Below are 12869 nucleotides of genomic sequence, written 5' to 3' on the forward strand. Positions count from 1 at the left end.
TGATCGCTCCTTAGATCTGCATCAAAGGTTTTAATTGCCAGAAGAGGTAACGATTCTATCACTGATCATGCCCATTCGTAAGGATCACTAAAGGAGAAAAAAAAATCGTTGCATTTTGGATCACTATTATCCTTCAATATGTTCCATAAATATCTCCAACAGAAAGATATGATTTGAATTGTTTAAAATTCAAATTTAAATCACATTTAAATCCGATTTGATCTTCGCAACTCTCCAACAAATCATATAATTATTATGCTAAATAAAAGAAATAAAATATAACTGAATTTTCAACAGAAAATTCATCCTAAAAAGCAGCAAGTTGGCCTGTTGAGAAAGGCCCATATGTCGTATCCACGTGTTATGACATCACGTCCAACATGTGTCCCTTTTGAACTAGAAAATCAACTTGAAGTAGCATGGTAAACTTGAACACTTCTCATGTTGTTGTTTTGAAAAATGAAGTCAATCCAAAAAGGAACAACACACTTACAACCATCGTAATCATACAGGGTTTCTTGCCGCCGTGGGAAAATCCCTACCACGACAAATAATTATAAATTAACTAAGGCCTCTGAGTCCCCCTTCCCTTGCAGAGGTAACATGCATACCTATACTTTTTGACCAGTACATTAGTGTCCACCATGAGGCCCTGGTAAACTTAACCTGGGCCTCACCTTTTTCACTTTCATTCCTTCCATATTCCTCACGAATATGGCCGATAAAAATCCACGTTTTGGTACAAACAGCATAGTCGGGGCGTCGTTGGTGGAGGAAGCTCGAGCTCTTCTTAAATAAAGTATGTAAGGCCAATGTTTGTTACAAACATGACCTCGTGGTTTCCCTAGGAATTAACAAGGGGAAGTAGATGTTAACGTCACCTTTTTCTGATAGTGATGTTGATGGAACCAACCCTTATGATAATGACCCCATGGTCACCACTATACAACATGACAATTGGAACATCAATCTAGTATTGGTAGATCTTGGGAGTTATGATGACGTCCTGTTCTGGGATGCGTTTTAGAAACTGCAGCTCGATCCCAACAAAATCAAAGTATTTATAGGTTTGTTAATAAGACTATTGGGCGATAAGGTACAAGTAAGGGGAACGTAACCCTAGAGACAAGAGTCACGAGTTCCAATACAAAAAAGATATGCAAAAGTCACCAGAAAAAGAATGAACAAGAGTGATCAACATTGAAGTTCCCTTGCAGATTTACATTTCATGAATAAAAGAGAAGTCAACTACTTGTACTCAATCTCCAGATACCTCAGCTAGTAAGGTTTGAGCCAAATATTTTCATTGTTCCCTTTTCTTTCTTATGAGAGTATCTGTACATTAGTTATTTTCTAGAATTTTCATTGTTTCTACTTAGTCTATTGGTCTGATGAGTGCATATTGAGGCAATTGTTTGTGAAAAGTCTTATCCTTTTAAGCCAACCTATATTAAAATGAATATATTATTTGCTAACCACTTTGAGCCTTAGTCATTCTTTCGATTACATAGTCTGTTATATATCAATTTGACTTGAAAGATTAAGTATTTCCACACTCTTTGGAGTTAGGTAGAAGAATTTATTTTACTTGTCTAATGCAATTGTATAATCTTGGGGTTGCTCTTCAAAGTTAGAAATGTTTAAGCTTGGGTTGGGGTACTAGAGAAATTGATCAAAAGATAGAAAAAGAAAAAATAGAAAAAAAAGACGTTAAAAATAACTTCTTCAAAAAAATGTGTAAAAGAAATGAAAGATCAATAGGGCCAACAAAATGCATTCACTAGTAACAAGTGACTAAACAAATAGTGATATAAAAGGAACCAAGTAATATAAGGAAAGCTAGGTACCTAACTTCAGAGGTTTAAGCCTACTATCCAGAAATATCCTACCCATACATAAGTCACGTTACAACTTTGAAAAGACCTCAAAATTGTGTGTTTAAATATGACTTTTATTAACTTTGTTAGAAATTTTGAAAATTCATTGTTAAATGCTTGTGTACATTGATTGTGTGATTACCTTGTCAAATTGAGTGAATAAAGGTGAGATGAGGGACATGTTGAGTACTTATGACGTTGGAATATCTTTTCCAAGTTAATTGGATTGAAGCGGGGAATAGATGGGTTCATCAATAAAAGGAAGGTGACATGCATTGGTAAGGGTAAGCATTTTATTTCTAATGAAATTTTCAGTGTGCAAAAAGATTACTTGAGAACAAGCAACACAGCAAGTTTGGGGTTGTCATGAAACTTAGTCATTATGTAATATTTGCAAGCAATTTCAGATAACTTAGTGGAATCATGAGAAAAATCCAAGCCAAAATAATGAACAAGTGAGCAAAATGACCAGAGGTGAAGAAAGTTGAGACTTATAAAAGGGAAGAAAAAAATAAGAATTCACCTATGTTTTTCACGCGATTGCGATGTTGACATCGTGGATACGATAATGTCATATCACGATTGTGATGGATGCTAACATAGTCGCGGTGACACATTTCCCTAAAACGTGATTTAATATTTTTAAAGGAACTTTTGATAATTTTTTTAGGGTTACGAATTTGAGAGAGAAAGTGACCTCCAAGTGTAACACCTTAAAACCCCCACTTGAAATTATAAGGAATACAACAATTATAAACAAATCTTTCACATAGGATGTCACACAATCTCAACAAACAATCTGCTTTGTACAACTTATTAAAATAAAACATTTAATTCAAAACACCTATCATCACATGATCTCCTTTACTTAGGCTCATCGCAGTGGAATTAATCATTAAAAACAACTACTCAATCAAATAAGTTTAAATATAACTTTTATTTAAAATTAAACTCAATCAAGGTAATATGCATTCAACATTAAAGCAACTTAAAACTAGGAGTTATAACATTTAATCTTGCAACAATAACTTAGAATAAAATAAAACATAATGTTCACCCGCCTAGTGTTACCGATCAGAGTAACAATAATCTAAAAATGCATAAAACTTGAAAAGAAGAATAGTCTAAATGCCATCCTTCGAATCTAAAGCAGTTACTTATCTACCTGTTTTTTTGTACCCGGAGAAGGAGCACAAAACACCACAATAAAACAAAGGGATGAGAATACGCTCAAAATATCAATGCTCAAAAGAATGCATTGGTATCCAAAAGGAAAAACACTAACTTTCATGCATTTTAATTACCTAAATTCCATACAACAATTACTCAACTACACCCAAAAGAACTCGTCTGCATAACCTTTATGTAATGCAATGCAACAACGACTCAACTCATGCATGTGGTACCAACTCAACAAAGGTTCTTCATAGGAACTGGGTCCCAACATCTGAACCCCAAGCCCTCTCATCTGAGCTCCAAGCCCCCTCATCTGAGCCTGGGACAAGTCAATAGTCGCAACATTTGAACTCGTGACTCACCCTTTTCACAACAATGACAACATATGATGTATGGCATATAATAATGCAACGACAATAACACAACAATGATTACAACCCCATATTTGACTATAATCATTCTTTCATTTTACCGCATCAACAATAGTTCTCACTCCCAACTACGCATCTCAACAATCATCAACAAGTATGTACAATAATTCACGTAATTATACTTGCATAGAAAAAACGACAATTATGTGTTGTCACACTCGCTAAGCGAGAACCAAAAACCATAAAGTGTCACATTTTGTCACAACTTCTTAAGCGAGGGATTTCTAAGTGACATCCATCCTTGCTAAGCGAAGTTGCCCAAATTGCAAAAATCAAAACCGCGATTCCACCATTGGAGCCCTATCAAAGCTCCGATTTTGACCCCCGATCACCTAAATCGAATAGAAAACATCATATGCATATCATACCATGATTAATACATCCATATACTCACTGATTAAATACCTAATTCATCACTTTATCATGAATTTAAGTTTAGCCTCATAATACCAAAAACATACACATGAACAACAACTCAATCAATTATCACATATAAAGGCATATGAAAATCAATAATCAAACCATACACGAATTTCATATATTCCACAACAATTATAACAAAATTATCATAGGTTTCTCTCAAGAACACATAAACATCAACAATAGAAGAATGTAGGAAAAAACCTAATGGAGATTGAGGACTTCTCCCTATACATCATGCAATTAACACCATATTTATAGTAACCCCCCTTAACTTGGATTTCTGACAAAGCAAGTTCCACAATAATGGTGATATCTCCCTCTTCCTCAAGCCCTAGGTTTCCTCTCTTGTATTTTTCCTCAAAATAATATGTACTGATAACTCTTAGGTTTTTCTAATTCATTTTTATTAAAAAAAACCTAATTTAACTTTTTACTAATTGCATTTTAGCCCAACTCCTCTTATAATTCTCACCACTTCCCTTATTTCTTCTTAGTTTTTATTTTTCACCCCAAAACTTCTACTTCTATTTAATTAAATAATAACACTTTTCTACCCATCCTAACATAGCATAAACATGTCAAAACACCAAACCATCAATCCAATGCATATAAAATTCATTTAAATAAATAAATAAAGCCTAAGTTCACTTAAACAAACAATTTAATGAAAAAGGGGTGTTACAACTCTCCTTCACTTATAGAACTTTCTCCCTAGAAAATTACCTGAACTAAATAACTTTGGATAAAACTCTCTCATCTGACCCTCCAGCTCCCACGTCATGCTTTAACCAGCAAGTCCTCCCCACACCACCTTCACCAGCGCAATCTCTTTGCCTCTCAAATGCTTCATTTCACGATCCTCTACTCTCAAGGAAGATACCTCAATGGTCAAGTTCTCTCTAACTTACACATCGTCCACTTGAATCACATACGACAGATAATGAATATACTTCCTCAACTAAGACATATGAAAACCATCATGAAGTCTCGAAATAAATGGTGGTAAAGCAACTTTGTAGGCCACTTCTCATACTCGCTTCATAATATGATAATGATCAACGAATGCGGTGTGAGCTTTCGAGATTTCAAAGTACGACCAACACCTGTCACCAGAGTGACTCGCAAGAACACATGATCTCCCTTTTGGGACTCAAGTGCCTTCCTCATCCTATCATGACAACTCTTCTAGATACTCTGTGAAGCTTTCATTTTCTCTTGGATCATCTTTCTCGATAGTCTGTTGAACAATCTCAGATCCAAGCACGACACTTTCACTAGAGTTATACCAACACAAAAGTATCCTACACCTTCTACCATACAAAGCTTCGAATGGTGTCATTCCAATACTAGAATAGGAACTGAAGTTGTAAGTGAAAATAAACTAATGGTAAGTTACTGTCTAAGTTACCTCCCTGCTCCAAAACACAAGCTCTTGGAAAATCCTTCAAGGATTGGATAGTCATTTTTATTTAACCATTCGTTTGCGGATGATAAGCAGAACTCAACCGCAACTTAGTACCCAACGATTCTTGCAAACTCTGCCAAAACCTCAATGTGAATCTTGGATCTATATAAAATAAGATACTTGAATAAATACCATGCAAACTAATAACCTTCTCAATATACAATTCGGTTAACTTCTGCAAAGGGTAACTGATCTTAATCGAAATGAAGTGAGCTGATTTAGTTAGTATATCAACAATAACCCGGGTGGAGTCATATCCTTTCATCATCTTTGACAAACTTGTCACAAAATCTATGGAAATGTTGTCCCATTTCCACTTAGGAATGCTCAGCGGTTGGATTAGACCCAACGACTTCTGATGTTCAATCTTCGACTTCTGACAAGTCAAGCAAGCGTAAACAAATTAACTCAGCTTCTTCTTTCTTCATTCCTGGCCACCAAAATATTTTCTTCAAGTCTTGATACATTTTTGTAGAACCTGGATGAATACTCATACCGCTTCTATGACCCTCCTCTAGATAACTCTTCTTAAGTTCTAGTACATCTAGTACACAAACCCTTTCACGGAAACGTATAACACCATTCTCATATATTCTGAAATCATCTCTTTTACCTTTATTGATCATTACTAGTCGGTCAATCAATCCCAAATCTGATTTCTGACCTTCTCAGATTTCTTCAAGAATACCACTAGTCAGCCTCAGCGTACCCAACTTTACAATGTTATGAGTCATTTTACATAAGAAACTCAGATATCTGAATTGCTCGATTAACTCAAATTCTTGAACCATAAGCATCAACATATGCAACGACTTTCTGCTCAAATCATCAGCTACGACATTGGCTTTACTGATATGGTAACTCAAACCAAAATCACAATCCTTCAAAAATTCGAGCCACCTCTTCTACCTCATATTCAACTCTTTCTGATCGAACAAGTACTTCAAACTTTTATGGTCACTAAACACTCAAATCTGGAACCAAACAAATAATGTCTCCAAATTTTTAACATAAACACCACAGATGCCAACTCTAGATCATGTGTATGATAATTCCTCTCATGAACTTTCAAATGTCTAGAAGCATAAGCCATAACCTAACCATTCTACATCAACCACTACGCCAAATAAGGGAAAAGAGGGCGTTTTTTTGGCCTATAACAGCGCTTTAAAGCGCCCTCTAATCTGGCGCTGGCATAGGTAAAGACAGCGCTTTTTTTCCTGGTGAAAGCGCTGTCTAAAGTGGCTCTTTAAGCCCTTTAAGGGCCACTTTAGAGGGCGCTTTTTAAAGAAAGCGCCCTCTAAAGTGGAAACATTTAAGGGTTTAGAGGGCGCTTTTACTGGAAAGCGCCCTCTAAAGTGGAAACTTTTAAGGGTTTAGAGGACGCTTTTACTGGAAAGCGCCCTCTAAAGTGGAAATTTAAAGGGTTTAAAGGGCGCTTTTACTGGAAAGCGCCCTCTAAAGTGGGTGGTTATTTAAAAAAAATTTTTTAAAAAGCGCTATATTTTTTTATTTATTTTAGACAACCTGTATATTGAAGCAGTACACCTAAAACTGTATAATTTGAAGCCCTTTTTCACACATTGCATTCAACAAGCCTTATATACAACAATCCATACATATACAACAATCCACTGATATATAATCGTTTAACTTCTAAAGATTCTAAATATACAACCAATTCATAACTTAAAAAGAAATAAAACTAAGTAGCAAAAGCATCTCTGAGATGTATGTTTTTTTTAGTTCTTTATTGTTAACTATGAATAAAACTAAGTAGCAAAAGCATCTCTGAGAATATGCATGTCAATAGCAGTACTCAAAAGATCTTTAAAAACCCTAAGGATATATGTTCAAAGACTCCAAAAAATTACTTTGAAGTATGAGTTCTCTACCAAATCCAAAAATGGAGTTGATAGCCAGTGCAGCAGCTAAAACGATGTCAAACGGGGTGGCTTCTGCGTAGTCTCGCCTTGATACATCAATTTGCGCTTCTTTGAAGCACCTTGATACTGGTAGATGATGCTGTAGAGGCACTGCCTAAGATTTATGATGTCAAACATCTCTATAAATGTTAAATTCGTTGTCCTGGATTTAGCACCAGCATAGCGCTGGTACTCCTCAAACACAGAAGACAGACACCAGTTCTGCATCTTTCTGAAACAACCAACTACACAACCTGTTCTATGCTGCATTACAGAAGAAAAATCATCATTAGAATAAACAATTAGGAATTCAAAACAGAAATTCAGAATTGAGAAGATAAACTTGCAAGTGATCAATCTTATACCTTTCCTCGTTTGCAATGAATCAAAACAGGGTGATTTCTCACATCTGAAACCAGACAAAATTAAGGAATTAGATATCTAACAAACAAGAGAAACACCAACAAAGATATACAAAAAATCTGCATTTCAAAGTTGAATAAGCTTGCTTCAAATACCAAGTAAAATTTTCAAAGCCTCCATAATAGAATCACTGAGAATAGGTAAAGAAACTTCCTGCAGAAAAATACAAAGATTTATTAACTCTAAAATAAAAAATAAAAAAGATAAAACCAAAAATGAATCACCAATCCACATAGGTCAAATTTCATGATTATTAGCAGCTAACACCAACCCATATTTATGATAAACCCCAAACCCCCTTTTTCCCCTAATTATACAATTAAACCTAAAACCCTAATCTAATAATCTGCAAAAATAACACAATCACAGAAAAAATTCAAACTTTGAGTAATACACATACATTTCATGATTTCAATGAAATTTCATTAACAAAATTCAGAATGATTCAAACAATCACAGACTTTTTAACAACAATCAAAACCCAATTCAAAACATCATACATTGAAATAACATGATTAAACACATTTGAACACATATATGATGAATACGAATATAAAAAATTACCGTTTTCCCCTCAATTCCAAATTGAAGTAGACGAATATTCTGTGATTTAAGAAACTCCAAATTCTCCTCCGGATAGGGTTCAGGACACAAGTATCTGCATCAATTCGAAAAAAGTTTCACCCTAACCATATATATATATATATATATATATATATATATATATATATATATATATATATATATATATATATATATATATATATATATATATATATATATATATAACATCAATAAATCAATAAATAAAGAGTCATTTTAATCATAGTTAACAATAAAGAACTAAAAAAAATGGAACAGTTGGTGAAATTTAACCCATAATGCCTAGTCTCCATTGCTAGCATTGCAACACAATAATTATTGTTGAGAATACTCAATAAATGTATGAACCAAGAAAAATGAAACCAAAAATGAACAATAGCGAACGTCAGAAGAGAAACCAAGTAATATGAAGATTAGAAAAATACCTATGGTGTCAAAATCGAACAGCTAACAACGAATTAATAGAAGGAGGAAACGTCGTAGATCTAACAGAGGTGGAAGGAGAACGCCTTAGAAGTAGCGAAAATCGTAACAGTGAGAACCCTAACGTGAAAAAGAACGAAAATAACAGAGAGTGAAATAACAAAACGCGCAGTATGTTATAATTTTAATGTTTACTAAAGGGGACCTTAGAGGGCGCTTGTGGAAAAAAAGCGCCCTCTAAAGGGGGCCTAAGAGGGCGCTTATGAAAGCGCTCTCTAAGGCTTTCCAAAAGCGCTTTATAAACTGGAAATGCACATGGACTTATAGAGCGCTTTTTTAAAAGCGCCCTCTAAGGGTAACCTTAGAGGGCGCTTTCTAAAAAGCGCCCTGTATTGTTGTCCCTCTATCTCCTCCTTATTTTTTCGCTTCACCTTAGAGGGCGCTTTATTACAAAAGCGCCCTCTAAAGTGCGCTGTCTATTCCAGTTGTTCGCTCCTTATTTTTTCGCTTCACTTTAGAGTGCGCTTTTATAATAAAGCGCCCTCTAAGGTGCGCTGTCTATTCCAGTTTTTGGCGTAGTGAACACACCACCCAGACCCATTTTCAAAACATCACAATACATAACAAAGGATTCACGTGGACTTGGCAAAATCAAAAGTGGATTTGATGTCAGCTTCTTCTTGAGTTCTTGAAAACTCTCTTCTAACTAAAACTCCACAGGTAAGCTTGACCATTTTGAGTCAACTAAGTTAAAGGCAATCACAACTTTTAAAGGCCTTTGATAAACCTTCTGTAGTAACCAGCCAAACCCAGAAAACTTCTAATCTTAGTAGCACACTTTGGAGATTGCCATTGCAACACTACATCTATCTTCGATGGATCCATTGTGATACCACCACTACATATATCATATAACCAGTGGAACTTACTTCCTTCAACCCGAACTCGCACTTAGATAACTTTTCAAATAACTTCTTTTCTTGTAAGGTATGCAACACAAGTTTCAGATGCTCTGCATGCTCTTCATTAGACTTCGAATATATTAAAATATTATTGATAAACACAACCACAAACTTATCTAGGTACGGATGGGATATTCTATTCATTTACTCCATGAACACTCTAGGCGCATTGGACACACAAAACGGAATCAGTGAATACTTATAGTGACCATATCTCATTCTGAATGCAGTCTTCGGAATATCGTCTGACTTCACACGAATCTGGTGATAAAATAACCATAGATCAGTATTACTGAATACACAAGCACCAACCAAGTGATCCATCATATCATCAATTCTCGGAAGAGGATACTTATTCTTGATAGTAACCTTGTTCAACTATCGATAGTCAACACACAACCTCATGTTACCATCTTTCTTCTTAACTAACAGCGTCGGCGCTCCGCACGGAGAAACACTCAATTAAACGAATTTTTTCTCAAGTAGATCCTCTAAATGTTTCTTTAGCTCTCTCAGCTCTGAAGCAAGCATTATATACGGCGCCATCAACACAGGACTAGTACCAGGTACTAAGTCTATGGCGAACTTGACTTCACGCACCGACAGAATATCACTAATGTCATATGGGAACACTTCAGGAGACTCATACATAATAGGTAGATCTGTAACCATTCTCTCACTTCCTCCTCTCAAGGACGTGAACACCATGAACACTTGAGCACACACACACACACACACTCTCAAGGACATCCCTACTTGTGTCACGGTCATGAAACTCGACTCCGTACTCTCCTCGAATTCAAGAAACTTCACTGATTTATCAAAACAATTTATATGCACATGGTTTAAATCCAACCAATTCATTCCTAAAATAACATCAAGTTGAGCTAGAGGTAAACCAACTAAGTCAATCCCAAAATCTATACCATAAATTGTTAAAGGATAAGTCAAACACACCAACAAAGTAGTCATTAAACCATTAGATGAGGTATCAATGACCATGCTACTATTCATAGCAGACACTTCTAAATTCAATCTTTTCACACACTTAGCAGATATAAACAAATGCTACTATGCACTGTCAGTGTAAAAAGATTTACACTGTCAATTCATCATCATCACCCATTTGTATTACTTTATAGATTTTTAAAATAAAAGTCAAATATATTTCAATATCCAACGTCTAAGATTAACTGACAGTGTAAAATCTTTTTGCACTGTAAGTGTATTTCAATTAAATCCATACATTAATATATAAAAAAGATTAATAAACACACAATATATAATAACAATAAAACAAAATTATTCATATTTATTTATTTATTTATGTAGGCCAATCTAAACATTTTTACCTAAATAGATTTAAAAGAAAAACCAAGACTTCTCTATTTAAAAAAGTTTGATCTGATATGAATCTATGAAGATTAGACAGTGTGCACGTGTCGGTTGGTCTCTTTTATTCGCAAAGCATAAATACATTTAATTTTAAATTTTATTTTCATTCCACCATAAAAACTGTAGTCCTATGTTTATTAAAAAAAACATGCAAATGAGATTGTACATGTTCAGGTAGCCACACATTTAACTAATTTACAAATTGTAATAATATTCTTATTATGAATACTAGCGCTCAGACGGATACTCTCGTGCTCGTCTGTCCGCTTTTTTTAATGCGCACAGCAAAGAAAAATAAATGTATGTTTTCCTTTTTATGAGATTTCTATTGTATGTAGCATTAAAAATAATATTATTACACTTTGAAAAAGGTAAACAAAGATATTCAAAATTATATTAAAGCATGCAAAGTACTATTGAAACTGTGTAATCAATGACATTCTCTAAGAGGAATGTCGAACATGAAATCTTTATTCGAAGTATTTTCTTTTTCCCAGCAATTGTGTTCCGTGGTAAAGAAAAAATATAAGACTCTCAAATTAGAATTGTTTTAGATAAAAAGATAGTAAAATTAATAGTAAGTAGTGTAATATAGTTTTTTTACCTTATAAAGATTTGAATCAATTCTTCATACATCCATTTATCAATGCGCTCTTGAGATTTATAAATGTATACCTGGAGAATGGAGATACTTTGTTTTAGTCTAGATTTGATAGAACAACAACTATGACTTATTTCTGGATTATCTGGATTTCTATTAAAAAAAGAAAACAATGGACTTAGTAAATATATATGATTTTATTTACATAAACCACTAAGAGAGGGTAAATTCATGAATTCAAAAATATTCAAGAGTAAAAATATTCTTAAATGAGTAAAATAAAAATCTCTCTCTCTCTCTCTCTCTCTCTCTCTCTCTCTCTCTCTCTCTCTCTCTCTCTCTCTCTCTCTCTCTCTCTCTCTCTCTAAAATGTGAGTATTACACTTTCCTGCATTAAAAATACAACAAACAAAATTAACAAAAGGAGAAAGACATCAAATACAAAGATCATAAGAGGAAGACTATGGTTATAAAAAATAAAATCCTATTATTAATAAGGATCAAAGAGATGGAGTGAATTAAGAATTAAAAAGAAAAATTATCTGAATGAATGATTCCTGCATGACTTTATTTTCATGTTTTACCAAATTTATGTAAAAGAAAATTAAGAATTAAAAAGAAGAAAAGAAAAAAGATTAGCCAAACAAAGAAGAGAGATGAAGAAGTGTAGACAAAAAAAATTAAGAAATGGTGGTTGTTTGATTTTGAGTTTTGAATTTTGATAATAATAAGAGACAAAGAATTGAGTGTTACTATATGTGTTTCATTAAACATCCTAATGCATAAACAATTAACTTTTTCAAATGTAATTTCAATATTTATATTGTATGATTGAAATAAAAATAGGTCAGTCTAAAAATTAAAGGTTTATAGATTTCTTTAATGTTCATATGATGCAATATAAATCAAAAGAAAGAGAACTTACGTCGTCAAAGTTGTTGATTTTATATTTTAAAAGAAACAAAAGGGTATTTTTGGATCAAAATTAGGCCACTCCAAAATCATGTATTCCCTTTATATATACTAGCGTTCAAACGGGCACTCCCGTGCCCGTTTGTCCGTTTTTTTTAGTGTGCACACGCGTCAAAATATAAACAGGTATTTTTTTTATTTTATTTTTATTTTAACTTAATATATTAGCATAATATACCATGTATTATGAAGC

The 12869-nt window shown here is 33.9% G+C and overlaps 1 protein-coding gene across 1 annotated transcript; it reads right to left on the reverse strand.

Annotated features, from left to right (window-relative positions):
• Positions 1 to 7178: 7178 nt before the first annotated feature.
• On the reverse strand, positions 7179 to 10416 carry LOC127104462 (uncharacterized). The gene is made up of 7 exons (XM_051041642.1): positions 10177 to 10416; positions 9857 to 9969; positions 9534 to 9644; positions 8285 to 8378; positions 7816 to 7873; positions 7663 to 7706; positions 7179 to 7561 (listed from the first exon to the last, which is right to left on the reverse strand). Exons 1-7 carry the CDS (start codon positions 10414 to 10416, stop codon positions 7304 to 7306), a joined length of 918 nt encoding a protein of 305 aa, XP_050897599.1. The 3' UTR covers positions 7179 to 7303.
• Positions 10417 to 12869: the final 2453 nt, after the last annotated feature.

The sequence above is a fragment of the Lathyrus oleraceus genome, chromosome 7 (assembly GCF_024323335.1).
Source record: "Lathyrus oleraceus cultivar Zhongwan6 chromosome 7, CAAS_Psat_ZW6_1.0, whole genome shotgun sequence".
Taxonomy (NCBI): domain Eukaryota; kingdom Viridiplantae; phylum Streptophyta; class Magnoliopsida; order Fabales; family Fabaceae; genus Lathyrus; species Lathyrus oleraceus.

What these genes read in the sequence shown, in the direction of transcription:
- LOC127104462 (XM_051041642.1), bottom strand. Translation starts at nt 10,416, where the DNA reads ATGGTGTTCACGTCCTTGAGAGGAGGAAGTGAGAGAATGGTTACAGAT. An exon ending in TTGGCTGGTTACTACAGAAG is followed by an intron (nt 8,379 to 9,533) that starts GTTTATCAAAGG and finishes GAATTGATGCAG; the next exon opens with ATACTTGTGTCCTGAACCCT. An exon ending in TTGGAATTGAGGGGAAAACG is followed by an intron (nt 7,874 to 8,284) that starts GTAATTTTTTAT and finishes ATTTTTCTGCAG; the next exon opens with GAAGTTTCTTTACCTATTCT.